The 17,297-nt window shown below is 43.5% G+C and overlaps 1 protein-coding gene across 5 annotated transcripts in view; it reads right to left on the bottom strand.

Moving 5' to 3' along the window:
• The window catches only part of EIF4E2 (eukaryotic translation initiation factor 4E family member 2), a 30,617-nt gene that overhangs the window by 12,233 nt on the left and 1,087 nt on the right, over positions 1 to 17,297 (bottom strand). For 4 of the 5 annotated variants that reach the window (XM_006935691.5, XM_006935692.5, XR_006583622.1 and 1 more), the window contains exons 2-6: positions 11,122 to 11,236; positions 9,027 to 9,161; positions 4,853 to 4,957; positions 3,281 to 3,433; positions 3,047 to 3,183 (exon numbers count right to left, since the gene is read on the bottom strand). In XM_006935691.5, the coding sequence (XP_006935753.1) occupies positions 3,047 to 3,183; positions 3,281 to 3,433; positions 4,853 to 4,957; positions 9,027 to 9,161; positions 11,122 to 11,236 (645 nt within the window). Of the gene's footprint in view, positions 1 to 1,038; positions 1,305 to 3,046; positions 3,184 to 3,280; positions 3,434 to 4,852; positions 4,958 to 9,026; positions 9,162 to 11,121; positions 11,237 to 17,297 lie in introns of those variants that run through there. The other variant, XM_003991262.4, reaches the window with a different exon arrangement.

The following is a 17,297-nucleotide window of genomic DNA, read 5'->3' as shown; positions in this document are numbered from 1 at the left end:
ATGCAGTAAACAGAGAAACAAGGACACGAACACCTCCGGAATGTGGAGTGCTAGTCCCAGTGTGTGTTCTGTGAGGTCCCGGGCCATATGGAGACTGGTGGTCAATGTGTAAGCACGGGTGTTGCTGCCAAAACGGAATGGCTGCTTTGGAAAACTCCACATTACCCCCACGGCCACCTTCAAGATGCTATTAGGCAACCTGACCTCAAGTTCTATAAAAACGGTTCCTTTTTGGTTTTGGTAGTAGCTCCCAAGAAGACCTCAAGTAACATGAGGCCTGCTGGAATTCTACATGCAGGCTAGGCGCCTGAAGGCCGAGCTGCAGCGCATACAAGCCAAGCCACAAAGCAACGAGGGGCCGGTATGTCCCACAGTCAGCCAGCCTACGGAGCGAACTCCTACAGGATGAAGACACTGCCCCGCCCTGGATCCTGATGCACAATAACCCTGGGAGAAGGGCTACAACCTTGAAACCTGGCAAGCAGGACTAGCTCAAAGAGGAAGATGATTTGGTTCTAAACGGAAAACAGAAGGGAGAAGGCTGGCAAAGAGCCTGTGGCTTGGGCAGCTTGGCACAGTGAGGAAACCCTGTTAACACAAAGCAAGGAAACTACAGACACACAGCCACACACAGACAGAAGCAGGGCTTTACCTCCGAGCAAGAGATTTCTTTGAAGTAAAGGCAAACAAAGCGAAGCAAAGGCCAAGGATCCCCCTTTCCAACCTTAACAGACTTTCAAGCTGAATTCGAATCCGAAATCACTCTGTTCTGGTTATCAGCGTGACCAGATGGGAACTACAATTCAAGTACCAGAAAATGGGGTCTCATTTTGAGAGCGAGATGTCACCTCATTATGTCAGACCTCAGCAGAACTGGAACAAAATACCATGTGACACTACAATGGGCTTATGGAAATGAGGCTGCATTCCCCAGATGGCCCTCCATGGAGAAGTCTGTGCCATTCCTTAATAAGGTGACAGTCAGTCTGAAAGGCCACTTCTTTGATGCACCGTAAAGAGCAAGAGCATGAGACAAGCTAGTTTAGCACCATTTATTAAGTGATCTCAGCTGTTGTTGTAGCTGCTGCGTGTCAGCCTGTTCTTAAAACATAAAATGCTCTTCCAATTCCTCTTGTCCAGGACAGAAGGATCTTCCAGGTAGCTCGCCAACAAAACAAGAGACTCCGATGAGGCCAGCTTCAATGATGGTGCCATCCAGAGAGGGAGAGGGTCATGGCACATTCAACCGCGGCTTCCAGAGGTTTTGAAAAAGGAGCCTTTGGGGGCCCAGCCTGCCTGGCATTCTAGTGGAAGTGCAAAAGGTGGGCACATTGGGAGAGGAAAGAGAGGGAGACGCAAGGGAAAGTAGCATCTGGGAATCAAGGAGGGTTTTCTGGTCCCTGTAGCTGCAGGGCTGGAGTGCTAGGCAGATCTCTTGATAAAGCAGCGAGCAGCCAACTAAGGCAAAAAGCCCACGGGCTCTCCTAGACTCATAAGGACTTGTACACCTTTCTACAAAAGTCAGGAAGAACCGCCTCAGGGTATTAGAGAGGGAGAACAGTGGAGAGGGGAGAGTTGAAAAATACCTCTTTCCCTTTCCTATCCAGGTGAAAAGGTTACTTTGGGGGGAAGTGGGGGGGGGGGGGAAGCATTTGGGAACCTTGAACATAAGAGTCCTAGAAAAAGCAGGTGTGGATCTCACCAGCCTGGACTGTGTCGGGCTGGAGGGCAGAAACTATTCTCTCCCAGAACAAAGAATAGGGAAAACCTGCCTAGAGAAAAACAATGCTAACTCCAGACTCCTAAGGCAAGCAACCAGGGCCATGGCTGGCTAACGCCTGTTGGTGGCTATGATGAGTCACACGCAGCCATTTGATTATGGACCAACTTTTGTGGCAGTGTTCCCAGGAAAAAACTGGCATTTAGCTAGTTTAAACCAACTCCACCCACACTGTCTATGAATGCATGGGAAGAAGATTCCCAAATGGTCTGCCTGCTGAACACCATCATTGGGCTCATTACTAGTCTTTAGTAAGAATAACATGATGATGATATTATTACTAATGATGACGATGATAGCAGTAATAATACTTGGCCCTGTAAGAGCATTCTCCACCTGAGGACCTTCAATTACAAAGATTAAATCAGCCTCACCACAACCCTGTTAGGTAAAGTATTATTTATCTCCCATTTTACAGATGGGGAAACTGAAGCAGAGCGGTAGAGACTTGCCAAAGGCACATATTGATACTGGAGTCAAAGAAGAGAGTTAAACCTAAAAGTCTTGACTCCTAGTTGGCTAGCTCTCCCTCTAGTTTTGAGAAAACCTAACAGCCACTCCCCACGACTTCTTCCTAATAACCTGAATTTATTTATGACATTCAATCACTGAAGGAGCAATCCTAACCAGTGATTCTCATTTGTGGATGTCCAGCTCTAGGTACCCCAAGTCCTAGGTAGATCGCAAAGCTTACTTCCCCTTTGGCATTCCTGCTTTCCCCTTAGGTTCTACTCTCACAAACACACTGTTCTGCTTCCTCTACAATTTCAGCTCTACACACAAGGAAGTGGAGTCATCATTCCCAATAAGAAGTCAATTTCCCAGGACAAAGAAAACAGACTGACGCTAAGAAGTTAAAAAGACATGCAAAAGTGGGGTGAGGGGCAGACAGGGAGGAGGACTTGATTGTTCAGTGAAATTATCTTAAAAAACAGCAAGAAAAGGAAAAGCACTTTGTCTTTCATTTTAAGATAGTGGTTAGTGAATGAAAGACAAGACAGCCTGTGTAAATAAAGCAAGCCCAGGCAGTGCAACTGGGATTCTGCAGAAGGGCTCTCTCTGATACAAAGCACCCCACAGTGTAGGCGGGCAGGGAGCCTCACCAGCAAAGAACTGCTACAAGTGGCCAGAAGCACTAGAGGGGAAGACTGGTCTGTCCCTTCTCTATAAGTCAGGCTCCTGTATGACCATATTCCTCTGGGCCCAACTAAGGACCTACTTCTGCTAAGCTTAGGGACATGCCCCCCAAGCACCCCCAACACGTACTTGATGCTGTCGGTGTGGGTTTTGTACTCCATAATGGTGTTGGGAGGTAGGTTAAGCACTCGCCGAAGCGTATCCCGGATTCGGGCTGTGGTTGCTTGGTCACTGGCAGTCTTATTCCATATTGAAATAATGTCCTCCTACAGGAGGAACAGAAGCAATGGTCAAAGCAAGCCAGAGGCACTGAAGAGAGCAAAGGCAACACCAGAAAGCAGACCCGCCCATGGGGTGGCTTACCTGAAACCGGACAGAGACCACAGCCCCACAGATCTCCTCCCCAACCATGAACTGTTCCCCCAACATGGCCAGGATGAGATTCTCCCAGCAACGGGATGCCAAGCCCTTCCGCAGCCGAATAATCCACTTGCCACCATTTTTATTTGCATCATCCTGTGTAAGAGAGAAAGCATTAAAGTTAAAGTGTGGTTTCACAGCTCTTTTACTTTTGCATGAAGGCAAGAAAAAGCCACGGATCCCTTGAATGCTAAGAAGTCCTGTCGCTTTCCAGTTATTCAATTTTATAGGAAAAACGGTGGTAGGGCTAGGGAGACAAGAAATGGGGGGGAGGGGGGGGGGATCCTTGGTATAAGCCATTACAATAAATGGCTACACTGACCTTTTAAAAAAAATCCTTTTTCTGGAACTACTTTAGGAATCAAAATGAAATGATGTCAGATTTCAAATACTGATCATTCCTTCCTTCATCCACTAAAAGTTTACCAAGTGTCACCAGGTCTCAAGTGGACAGACACAGTTTCTACCTAGATTTGGTCTAGTGGAAGAACAGAGAGCCAAGAAAATGAACTGCAACAATATAGTCTGATAAGAGATACACTAAGTTAAAGAGGAGCAAGACAGTCAGAAACACTCAAGAAAAGGAAACATTTAAGCTGGGTCTTGAGCGACATATGGATTAGGCAGGTAAAGCAGGTGAAGGCTTTGAGAAAAACTTGTCTGTGTACAAACTGAGACTGTGTGTCAGGGGGATGACAAGAGGAAGGCGAGCTGCACTTGGAGGGAAGGCCTGGCCACGCTGGGAGATGAGGCCTGGAGGGTGACTGCAAGGTCATGTGAGCAATGCAGAGCGGCACAGGGCCTATAGCTGGGTGTGTGTGTGTGTGTGTGTGTGTGTGTGTGTGTGTGTGTGTTTTCACATTTGTCTTCTAGAAAAACGCCCTGGCGTCACAACAGAAGACGGATTACAGCAGGGTTCACAGAGCTCAGCTCTGGGTCTCCAGCTACTGCCTGTAAGCAAGCTTACTTTTTATCCACTTCAATCATGTGCACACACAACCAGTTTGATGGGAACAAAGGTACTTCTTTTTTTAAAGTTTATTTATTTTGAGAGAAAGTATGAGTGGGAGAGGGGCACAGAGAGAGAGAGGGAAAGAGAGAATCCTAAGCAGGTTCTGCACCGTGCAGAGCCCGATGCGGGACTCCAACTCATGTACTGTGAGATCATGACCTGAGCTGAAGGTACACGTGTAACTTACTGAGCCACCCAGGTGCCCCAGAGGCAATTTTTTAAAAAGTCTTTCAATATTGTTATAATACCCTTTTAGTGATTAAAAAAAAAAAAAAAATCTCTGTAAACCACCCACACAGACAAGCAACGACATCAGTGCCTTTTCCTACAAGTCCTGGCCCTAAGGATACACCAAATAGTGATGTAGCTTTGAGAGAAGACTTTAAATACTTTTAACCTTGGCAGGGCTAAAAACAACAACAACAACAACAACAACAACAACAACAACAACAACAACAACAACAAACCACTCAGAAAAGTGGTCCAAGATCCTCAGTGCTCACCTCCCACATAGGTTTAATTCCTTCTTTGAAGAGATGGAAGTCACTGTGGCCTGTCAGGTCCCCGGGACGGACCATGTGGCTGTAAAACCTCCAGAACTGCTCCACCTGCAGAGAAAAGGTCCCAGAGTACAAAAGATGGGTCTTTTTTCTTTGAATGAATGTGAGATCTAAGAGAACATAAACATGGAAGATACTGTGCTACAGACTCTACCTTTTGAAGGATACATTTTCACTAGGGGAAGTGAGAAGGAAGGCATGTTGCATGGGAAGGAAAGTATGGAAAAATATCCTATTGTTGATACAAGAATAAACTCTTTAGGCAAAAAAATGCCAGCCTCAGCCAGGAGCCCTCACTGTGGAAGCCCTAGGATGATCATTACATGATGTAAGAGGACCTTGCTTTACACAGTGGAATCCTTTTATTTTATTTTAATTTATTATTTTTTTTTTAAGCAGGCTCCACCCAACATGGGGCTTGAACTGACTAGCCTGAGATTAAGGGTCGCATGCTCTATAGACTGAGCCAGCCAGAAGCCCCGACACGGTGGAATTCTTCCAGTCTTGAGGTATATTAAGTTTCACATAACCACAGCCTGAATGTATTTTTTTAAGAACCAAGTCACTCAAAAAAAATTTTTTTAAGTTTATTTGAGAGAGCATGTGTGTGTGTGCGCGTGCACATGAGTGGGGGAGGGGCAGAGAGAGGGAGAGAAAATTCCAAGCAGGATCCGTGCTGACACAGTGCAGAGCCTGATGCAGGGCTCAAACCCGTGAACTGTGAGATCATGACCAGCGCTGAAATCAAGAGTTGATTGCTTGACCGACTGAACCACCCAGGTGTCCTGAACCAAGTCACTTTTTAAACAAAATAGTGTTATTAACTACAGTCGTCATGCTGTATGTCATATCCCAATGACTTAATTTATTTTATTTTTTTAACGTTTATTTATCTTTGAGAGAGAGAGCAAGTGAGCGTAAGCAGGGGAGGGACAAAGAGAGAGAGGGAGACACAAAATCCGAAGCAGGCTCCAGGCTCTGAGCTGTCAGCACAGAGCCCGACATGGGGCTCGAACTCACAAACCGTGAGATCATGACCTGAGCTGAAGTCAGATGCTTAACTGACTGAGCCACCCAGGTGCCCTCCCCACCCATGACTTATTTTATAACCTCAAGTTTGATCATTTCTCAAAGACTATCTGTTGGCAGATACAGCATTAACTACAATGCACACATTTTAGTTGTGTTTGGTTACTGTGCAAAAGCGATGGAATCTACCACATGCATTACCGTAAACCGTGGTGGCTGCTGCTAAGGCCAGGACAGCCAAAACCAAAAAGAACTTAGCCTCTTATACTTGGGGATTAAGTTCCTCTTCTTAGCTAGAAAATTTGTTTCTCTTTGCCCCTCCTTCACCATCCTGTTAGAAAACTAGATCTATTTCTCTATCAGATGCATGCTTATTCCTACTCATCAAGTTATTCCCATTTACTTCCCTAGTCCTCTGTAACTCGCAGAGGACACCCACAGAGTACTGGCTAGTGAGGAGGCACACGTTAGGAGGAAAGAAGAAACGTGAAGCAGTCTGAAGACAGTTGGAAATTGCCAACACACTGCTGAGGAGCAGCTGAAAATGGGTACTGAGTCGACACAGATTCAGGTCATACTTCTAGATGTGGACAGCAACTAAGGATAAACAGACCTTACACTTTATGAAATGGCTGTTGCTTCAATTCTTCTAGACCACAGAAACACAGAAATGTCTCATGTTACAAAGAAGTCAGGAAGCAATGCCATTCATAGGATTCTGAAGCAAGGTCTCATCTCAACAACTGCGATGTTTAACTGTATATGGTGATCAGGGACAGTAAGTGGTCACGTGCATACAATGAGCAGTAATTTTTTTCTCACTCTGACACACGGGGAAGAAACAAGATACAGCCACTAGAACCTGTGGTTCACCGTGGATTAGGAACTGGAGGTGGGGAGGTTAGGGAGAAAGTATAACCACCACCCCTAATTCCCTCATCAAGCACTGCTTTTTTTTCTTAAAAAAAAATTTTTTTTTAAAAGACAAGAGTGTGGGGCGCCTGGGTGGCGCAGTCGGTTAAGCATCCGACTTCAGCCAGGTCACGATCTCGCAGTCCGTGAGTTCGAGCCCCGCGTCAGGCTCTGGGCTGATGGCTCGGAGCCTGGAGCCTGTTTCCGACTCTGTGTCTCCCTCTCTCTCTGCCCCTCCCCCGTTCATGCTCTGTCTCTCTCTGTCCCAAAAATAAAAATAAAAAAAAAATAACAAAATAAAAAAAAAATAAAATAAAAGACAAGAGTGTGAGCAGGCAAGGGGCAGAGAGAGAGACTGAATCCAAAGAAGGCTCCAGTCTCTGAGCTGTCAGCACAGAGCCTGACATGGGGCTCGAACTCACAAACTGGGAGATCATGACCTGAACTGAAGTTGATGCTTAATCAACTGAGCCACCCAGGCGCCCCAAAATTAAAAAAAATTGTCAATTATTAGGATTAAGGACCACTGGGAAATACTGCTTTGGATTTCATTAAGTTTTCATAATATGATTATTTCTCTGTGAGGAATTTAATATTAGAAGACATTTCCTAATGCCTTGAATTATACAACAGACAACTTTAAACACTGTCATCACACATCCAGTGAGTCTGGATAAGGCAGTGACCCCAGGTAATGCTGATTATGTTGCTCTAGTCAACTCAACATTTACGCCAAAAAAAGAAAAAAGAAAACCCTCTGTGCGCAAGTTGGGTGAATTCATAGATACCTTTGTTAAGAGGAAAACAAAAACACTAGGAATATTCCTAATTACCCCCCAAATAACTGAATAGACCCCTGAATGAAAACTTCCTCCTCCCCAGCGTAGTCTCTGACCCCAAGTGGCCATCCATTTGTTCATAACGTAACAGCTGCTACCTTCCCTGTACTGTCTAATATTCCCACATGGCAGGTCACCAACATTTTGTGATAGATTCAAGAACGTTAGGAAGGCATTGATATTCTCAAAAGTTTATTTCTATTGTTTCCTTTGTCAAGAATTCATTTCTTTTCCTATCACCTCTTACCAATTTATTGTAATGTTTGCTGTCTGTTATAGTTTCCTTTTCCAGTGTCTACATTTTAAATAGGAAAAAAATCCTCAATAATTTTAAGAAAATAACAAATCTTGCATTTGATTTTGCCCAGAGATCAAATATACAGCACATAGGAAATGTGTGATAATTTTTGTTGAACAAAACCGGTTTTAGTTGCAGAGAACTCTCAGGGCACACACACCTAGATGCCTGTGAGGGAGACAAGACACAGCTGGGCTATCTCTGACAGTACCTACAAAAACAATTATCAGGATTTAATTTTCTTCCTGAACACAGGAAAAAGACACTACTTTATGCATAGTTACTAACATATCCAAAATCCTAATAGGAGGTTCTTTTTTTTTTTTTTTTTTTAAGTAAGCTCTTTGACCCCAAGATCAAGAGTCCCATGCTCTACTGACTGAGCCAGCCCTGTTAATGGGAGGTTCTTTTTTTTTTTTTTTTAACGTTTATTTATTTTTGAGACAGAGAGAGAGAGAGAGAGACAGAGCATGAATGGGGGAAGAGCAGAGAGAGAGGGAGACACAGAATCGGAAGCAGGCTCCAGGCTCTGAGCCATCAGCCCAGAGCCCGACGCGGGGCTCGAACTCATGGACCGCGAGATCGCGAGATCGCAAGATCGTGACCTGAGCTGAAGTCGGACGCTTAACCGACTGAGCCACTCAGGCGCTCCGGGAGGTTCTTAATACAAGAGAAACTTTCAAATTTTTACTCTCATCTTTACCGTCAAGCTTCATAAAAGTATATACAATGTATTATAAAATTTTGTATCCCCATGACACTTTGCACATAGTAAGGACCCAACAAATATCTATTTAAACAAACCTGTATTTTTGTATTGTCTACTTCTGGTCAATGCCATACTTATTGATACCTATGTATGTTACCTATGAATGTCTAATGAGGAATCTCAGAAGGAGCAAACCTGAGGGACTCAGGTCAGTCAAATAAAGAAAGCAGAACCCTAAACAGGTTACCAGAAGGTAAATAAACACAATGATAGAAGTACAGGCATGACTGTACCACCAAGGCTCACTACATTAAACCAGTAAGTACTCACAGAGGCAAAGGTGCCAATCTGTTTGATATTCTGTTCATAGCTCTGTGAGCTAGTGGGACGGCCGGGGGTTCTTCTGGAGTACCAGAAAGTATAGTTGTACTGCAGGGGATGCTCTGCTGGTCCAGGGACAACAGCCTGTGAATTCAACAAGGTGTGTTAATCTGGGGCACTTTTCACACGATCTGAGATTGAGAAAACATTTTATAGTGTCACCCCTTACCACCTCCACAAAAAGGCTACATCTTTAATTCCCTGCAATATGCCCATGATTCTGCTTACACAGTAAATTTTTTGTTTGTTTTTTATTTTAAAAAATTTATATCCAAATTAGTTAGCATATAGTGCAACAATGACTTCGGGAGTAGATTCCTTAAGTGCCCCTTACCTATTTAGCCCATCTCCCCTCCCACAACCCTCTAGTAACCCTCAGTTTGTTCTCCATATTTATGAGTCTCTTCTGTTTTGTCCCCCTCCCTGCTTTTATGTTATTTTTGTTTCCCTTATGTTCATCTGTTTTGTCTCTTAAAGTCCTCACATGAGTGAAGTCGTGTGATTTTTGTCTTTCTCTAATTTCGCTTAGCAGAATACCCTCTAGTTCCATCCACGTAGTTGTCAATGGCAAGATTTCATTCTTTTTGATTGCCGAGTAATACTCCATCACACACACACACACACACACACACACACACACACACACACACATATGTATGTATGTGTATATATATGTATATATATGTATATATCTCACACCATCTTTAGCCATTCATCCATCGATGGACATTTGGGTTCTTTCCATACTTTGGCTATTGTTGATAGTGCTGCTATAAACATGGGGTGCATGTGTCCCTTCGAAACAGCACACCCGTATCCCGTGGATAAATGCCTAGTAGTGCAATTGCTGGGTCATAGGGTAGTTCTATTTTTAGTTTTTTGAGGAACCTCCATACTGTCTTCCAGAGTGGCTGCATCATCTTGCATTCCCATATGTTTGTTTATTTTTGAGAGAGAGAGAGAGAGAGAGATTGGGAGAGAGAGAGGGAGGGAGGGAGGGAGGGAGGGAAGGGGAGAGAGACACACAGAGTGTGAGCAGGGGAGGGACAGACAGAGGGGGAAATACAGAATCTGAAGGAGGCTCCAGGCTTTAAGCTATCAGCACAGAGCTTGATGTGGGGCTCGAACCCACAAACTGTGAGATCATGAGCTGAGCTGAACTGGGCTACCCAGGTGTCCCTACACTGTAAATTTCTTCAGTGGTTAGTGGATTCTAAGTTCCTCTAACATTTTCTCTGTTTTCCTATGGCTTTTTACACTTTTTTTTCTATTATAGGTATTTATGTTTATATCTTATCTCACCCAAGTACTCCCAGGCCAAGTATGCCTCCTCTATGACACCCTATCACTTACTGGCTCGTGACCTGGGCAAGCTGCTTAACCTGTTTGTGCCTCAGCTGCTTATCTGCAAAATGAAGAAAATAGTATCCGTAGAGTTGCTGAGAGGATCAAATAAGTTAATAGGTGTAAAGTGCTTAGCACAGTGCCTGGCACATAGTAAGCGCTCAGTGTCAGCTACTATTAATATTGCTACTACTTAATGTAAGCCCCTTGATCCACAGTCTCATTCACCTTTGTGCTCTTTTAGCACCTACAATGCTGAATCTTGTCAGATAAACAAGTTTTAATATTAAAAAAAAAACTGACCCATCAATCTCTTTCTCTAAATTTTTTCCTTTCCAAGTCACTTTCAGCTTAGATTATTACTGACTAAACAGTCTAAAATTTCAAGGATGTGTAGGATTTGAAATACTCGGCAACAGCTTAGAACTAACAGATAGTCTCATTCAAGTCCACAGTTAATCCCTCATGCTGGGTGAATGCTGGAAAGCAAGGCACGATCTCAAGATCCTATGGCAAAAGGGAAAAGTTCTAACTCCCAACACGAACGCCAGTGATTCAACAATCTTTTTTTGAGAACAAAAGCAGATATTCCAAAATAGGGCACCATTGAGTTAATCTGGTATCTTTCATCACATAGATTCCACAAGATAACCGAGTCTCAAGTCCAAAGGCAACTACATCTATACAGCACAAAACTCACCTTCCTCTTACTGCTGCCCTGACTCTTGTCTCGTTCTGTTTTTTCCTTCTCACCATCTTTCTGTGTGCTGTTTTCTTCATTCTGATCATGGTCCCCACTGTCATCGTCTTTCAATCTGAGTGGGAAGGTAAAACAACGTTAGGTGACGACTGAGCTGATTCTTGCTTCCCCGACAAAGCCACCAGGTCAAATGAACTACACCATATAACCACCCCCCAAGTCACTCGAATACAGGCAATGAGATGTACATGAGATGAGGGAAGGGCAAGGGAGTGTAAAAAGGTTAAGTAGGAAGAATTCCAAAAAAAACCACTGTCTTCTAGTTTGCTAATAGGCAAAGAAGAAAGAGGCAAGCAGTTTAAGGGACTGTTTTTTTTTTTTTTTTAACTTGTTTTATTTTTTATTTTTTATTTATTTATTTTTTTTTTATTTAAAAAAAATTTTTTTTTCAACGTTTTTTATTTTATTTTTTGGGACAGAGAGAGACAGAGCATGAACGGGGGAGGGGCAGAGAGAGAGGGAGACACAGAATCGGAAACAGGCTCCAGGCTCCGAGCCATCAGCCCAGAGCCCGACGCGGGGCTCGAACTCAGGGACCGCGAGATCGTGACCTGGCTGAAGTCGGACGCTTAACCGACTGCGCCACCCAGGCGCCCCTATTTTTTATTTTTTAAAACTTACATCCAAATTAGTTAGCATATAGTGCAACAATGATTTCAGGAGTAGATTTTAAGGGACTGTTTTCTTTGCCAAATATGAGTCAATAATGAGAAGAGTTTCTGGGTTATTTAACTGCTTTGGCATTTCGAATGATGTTTAAAAAAACTTAACCAGATTTCTTGCCACTTCTAACCATCCCTTCTATCTGTCCCCACTGCCACTGCTTTAACTTAGGCCCTCCTCTCTGTCACCTTCGTTATTACAATAAATTCCTAAATGGTCTCCCCGACACAAATCGTCTCCACTCTCTATCCATCCTCCATATGGCCACTAGCATCTTTCTAAATGCAAATCTGATCATTTAACTTCCACGCTTAAAACTGTCAACTGTCCCTTGCCTTTTGATGGCCACCCTGTAGGATAAAGTACAATAAAATGTCAAATCCTCTAGAATCTGACTCCTGCCTACTGATACCGTCTTTTCCTTCCCATCTCCCAAAGCAACCCAGTCCCACAGTTGTGCTATATGCAAACACTACCCCTCAGCCTAAGGTGCCATTCCTCCCATGTCTGTTTTTCCTACTAAATGAACGGATCTCTTGGATACATTTTATCAATGTCCGTATCAAAAGAAATGACTGAAAGAAGGAATGAATGTCTTTTTGCCTAGTAAGTCTGGTCAAATGTATAGTAGGTGTTCCCCTTCCAGAAGCAGTGCAATTACCCTAAGGCTTTCAGATACATGTAAAGTTCATAGGAGGGGCACCTGGTAGCCTAGGTCAGTTAAGCATCCGACTCTTGGTATCAGCTGAAGTAGTGATATCTCGGAGGTGATATCGAGCCCCACGCTCAGCTCAGTGTGGAGCCTGCTTGGGATTCTCTCTCTCTCTCTCTCTCTCTCTCTCTCTCTCTCTCTCTCTCTCTAAGATAAATAAAAATAAACTTTGGAAAAAAAAAATAAAGTTCACATGGGGCACCAGGGTGGCTTAGTTGGTTAAGCGTCCGACTTCTGCTCAGGTCATGATCTCCCAGTTTGTGAGTTCAAGCTCTGCCTTGGGCTCTGTGCTGACAGCTCAAAGCCTGGAGCCTGCTTCAGACTCTGTTTCTCCCTCTCTCTCTCTGCCCCTCACCTGCTTGCTCTCTCTCTCAAAAATAAACAAAAAGCATTAAAAAAAAATTAAAAAAGAAACTTCACTGCATTCAGACAAAAAGATAATAAGAAGGTGAATTCACAAAGATAATAAGAATGCCATTTGGTACACAGCTGGACCATTAGCTTATCATGGATCTTCTTCAAAATCACCTCTGGCCCTAGCGACTATCTCGTCAAATGGAACTGGGTAATTCTCAAGAAAGGAACTAGAAATGCTCAAATGATAACACAGATATTACCTTGCATACCTACAGAAACATATTGCAAAGCATTTTGCTTCTTTTTGGCCCACAAATCTCAGTGCCTCACACATAAAAAACACTCAATAAATATTAGAATGCACAAACTAACCACGCGTTGAGGTGCACCTTCTGCCCATATCACAGTCCTAGCTGTGGGATATATTCAGGTGCGTCGCACCACGCCAGGAACGTCCCCATCCCCACCCTGGCCAAGACATGATTATAAAGGGCACTTGAACAAAGGGCAGCCCAGCCTGGCCAATAACCAATGCCTCACGGTCTTGTTCAAAAGTATGAGCCGATTCCTTCCTCAGCTTTTCATCTAGGAGATCAAAGATCACACAGATTCGGGAGCTGGGGCAATCCTATGGGACCCATATGAGAAAAGCCGTGAAGGAAAGACAATGAGCAAATGCAAAGAAAGCCAGTAGGGAGAAAGGGAATGGAGCAGAGATCAGGTGGGAGAGGAAAGTGGTTTTGTTGGTGATGCTACCACCTCATTGACTAAGTGTGATCTCCCCAGACTTCTGGGAGAACGTTATCTGTGCTTATGACACGCCTTCCCCTTTATTACACTTGAGCTGGTTTGCTTTAGTTTCCAAAAGGAGCCTGGACAGCATACAAGTCCCATATTTTACCAAGCCACTTACTGTATAGATGCAACAGAGCACCTGTCCCCAAGCACCTCACTGAGGAGAAAAGATAGATACACACACTCGGGCCTCAGCATGGTACAAAGGTCCTTATGTGGGTATATGTGCCAAGATCACCTCCTGCCTGGTCCCAACAAACTCCTTCCACTCTAGTGTTATCAACTTATTTGAGTTCTCCAATCTCACCCCTCTGTTGTGCTCATCATGTGGTCTCCTCTCAGAGAGGCCCCTTTCCTCTACTTAACTTGTCCTTTAGGACTCGGGATGAGGGCCACTTTCTCTTAAAAATACTTCCTAATCTCTCCCTAGGCTGGATCAGGCTCCCCTCTTCTGAACCTCACCATATGTTTGTACTTGTCCCCACTATGATGCCATAGCCAATTTTTTGGCTCCTGAACAAAAACATCTCATAGGTTTTTATATGGCATAGGCCCAAGACAGCTCTTAACTCTCTTCTTTATGGGATACCCCAGGGCTCAAACCATTTCTCTCTCAGCTCCCAGCCTCCACTATATCCTCTAGGGTCCCTTCCCTTTAAATCTTGAAGAGTCACCCCAGCATCTCTCATTTTTACTAGCCCCAAGAAAAGCAGAAGTTCCTTTCTTTTTAGTGGTTTTGCTGCTAATCACTACTAGGAAACAAAAGAAAAAAATAGCAAAAATAATTACATTCAAAAACAAACAGTGCTGTGATCCCTGGACCACACTTCCTGATTCCCTTTGGAGACGGTAAAAGGAAATCCTAATGGACCTTCATCTTGTATTGTTATTTCTAATAATAGAGCTAACCAACCAACCCGCCCACTAAGCTTTCACTTAAGGCAAATCACTCGCATCCCATCTTCCAGAGGCTACTCTTCCCAACTTGAAGCTGGATTCGAGCCAAAATAGTCAGGACTAAAAATCCGTGCTCCATAGACACAGGCAAGCAATTAGCATCTCTAAGGCTGTCTAGACTGAGTGGCTCCAAGTCAGCTCACCAAACTTCCACCCAGGCTTGTCCTCATATTCTCTAACCAGACCGATTCCTTATGCATCTGGGAACTTGGTCTAATTCATCTTTACATGTCCAGCATCAGACAGAGGCAGAAAACAAACATGTTTAATGAATGGACTTCTAAAATCAAAGCAATACAAAGCAGAACAGGATGAGTGCCAAACAGGAGGTTCAGACAATACTTTAAGAGTGGGTCAAAAGCTAGCGAAGAGAGCACAGTGGGAAAATCAAGTATGGCATCTAGATCTGAAAACCAAGCTCATCGCAGCTGGGACTGCAGAACAGTGAAAGCATCTTAGAGTTTCACATGTCAACAGCAACAATGACAATGTAGCTAACTGACTTGATAAATGTGGGGGGTGGGGTGCAATTATAGTTCTAGGTTACGCTCATAGAAGTCGGGCCCACAAAATAGAGGAGGTTAGAGCTCTTCTTTAACCTGAGCGCATCAGTTTAGACTACAGTACCCAACCCCGGGCACTGGACTTTTAGGATGCTGGCAAACTGGAATCTTAGGAACAGTCCTTAGGAACCATGTGGTGAAGAGTGTAAAGCCAAACATGTATGGGAATGCAAGCTGATGCAGCCACTCTGGAAAACAGTATGGAGGTTCCTCAAAAAACTAAAAATAGAACTACCCTATGACCCAGCAATTGCACTACTAGGCATTTATCCAAGGGATACAGGTGTGCTATTTCGAAGGGACACATGCACCCCATGTTTATAGCAGCACTATCAACAATAGCCAAAGTATGGAAAGAACCCAAATGTCCATCGATGGATGAATGGATAAAGAAGATGTGGTATATATATACAATGGAGTATTACTCGGCAATCAAAAAGAATGAAATCTTGCCATTGGCGACTACGTGGATGGAACTAGAGGGTATTATGCTAAGTGAAATTAGTCAGAGAAAGATAAATATCATATGACTTCACTCATATGAGGAATTTAAGACACAGAACAGATAACTTAAGGGAAGGGAAACAAAAATAATATAAAAACAGGGAGGGGAACAAAACAGAAGAGACTCATAAATATGAAGAACAAACTGAGGGTTACTGGAGGGGTTGTGGGAGGGAGGTGAGCTAAATGCATCAGGGGCACTAAGGAATCTACTCCTGAAATCATTGTTGCACTATATGCTAACTAATTTGGGTGTAAATTAAAAAAAAAAAAAAATATATATATATATATGTGTGTGTGTGTATATATATCTATCAATATATATATATCTATCTATATATAGATAGATAGATAGATAGATAGATAGATATGCCAAACATGTAACAATGGTCTGAAAACTGCAGACTTTTGGGGCACCTGGCTAACTCAGAGGAGGATGTGACTCTTGGTTTCAGGGTCACAGGTTCACACTCCACATTGAGTGCAAAGATTACTTAAATAAACTTAATACACCTCAGACTTTTCACATGAAAAACAAAAACAAAAGCAAAACCAGGGGCAGGAGTGAGGTCTCCAATTGCTAATTTCAAATCAACGAAAGCTTTGGTCCTTTTCCTACACAGCTAGAAGAGAGAGGTTAAAAAATTTGGGCATACTACAAGGAACACTTAATAATTAGAACTAATTGAAAATGATCCAGGTTAATTTTTGCCAAGAGGTACATGAATCAAGGTTAAACAACAAACCTGGGTTTGAATCCCACCATATGGGCCTTTCTATCTGTAGGGCCTCATTTTCCTGTTTGTAAAAGGAGGTAACATGATCCCCTCTGTAGGGTTAAGAGTAGAAATAATATATGAAAAGCATCTAGCAAGACGCCTATGGAAGCCATTATTACCCTTCTTTTTTCTTTTTTAAGTATGTGTCACACCCAGTGTGGGGCTTGAACTCACAATGTTGAGATCAAGACCTGAGCTGAGATCAAGAGTCAGATGCTTAACCGACTGAGCCACCCAGGCGCCCCCCCTCCCCATCATTACCATTCTTAAATTAGCTTACTGCAATCCCCAAATCCAAACGATCTGGATGGGACTGGGCTAGATGACCCACAAAAACACCTTCCTAAGATGAAATTTTGACCTGTTCAATTCAGTGGAAGAACGGCTATAGGATTTGCAGAATCCTATAGGGACTTAGATCTGGAGTTAGGTGCTGCAGAGATTAAGAGGAGGGGTATACATAGGGGAGCGGAGGGCAGGGTGGCCATTCCTACTGAAATGGGCTCAGCTAAGCAGCAGGCTGGGGAAACGTTCAGCCAAAGACTTCTTCCAAGCAGCAGAGACTTCTCAGCAACCAGGAAACATTCCTGAGGAGCTGCGGAGAGTGCTGGAATCTAGGACTCCTCAATTTGCAAACCAGCACTCATTGTACCGGAAAAAACCCAAAGTCCCATCAGCAGCAGGTCACAACCTAAATCAACAGCGATTCCACTTTACGTTTATTCCTCACTATTAGCACTTAACAATGTACCTTTAAGCACTGCTGAGTGTGATGTGGTCCTTACC

Source organism: Felis catus, chromosome C1 (genome assembly GCF_018350175.1).
Source record: "Felis catus isolate Fca126 chromosome C1, F.catus_Fca126_mat1.0, whole genome shotgun sequence".
Lineage (NCBI taxonomy): Eukaryota > Metazoa > Chordata > Mammalia > Carnivora > Felidae > Felis > Felis catus.
The sequence above is the reverse complement of the archived record's forward strand: the minus strand, read 5'-3'. Positions and strand labels throughout refer to the sequence as shown.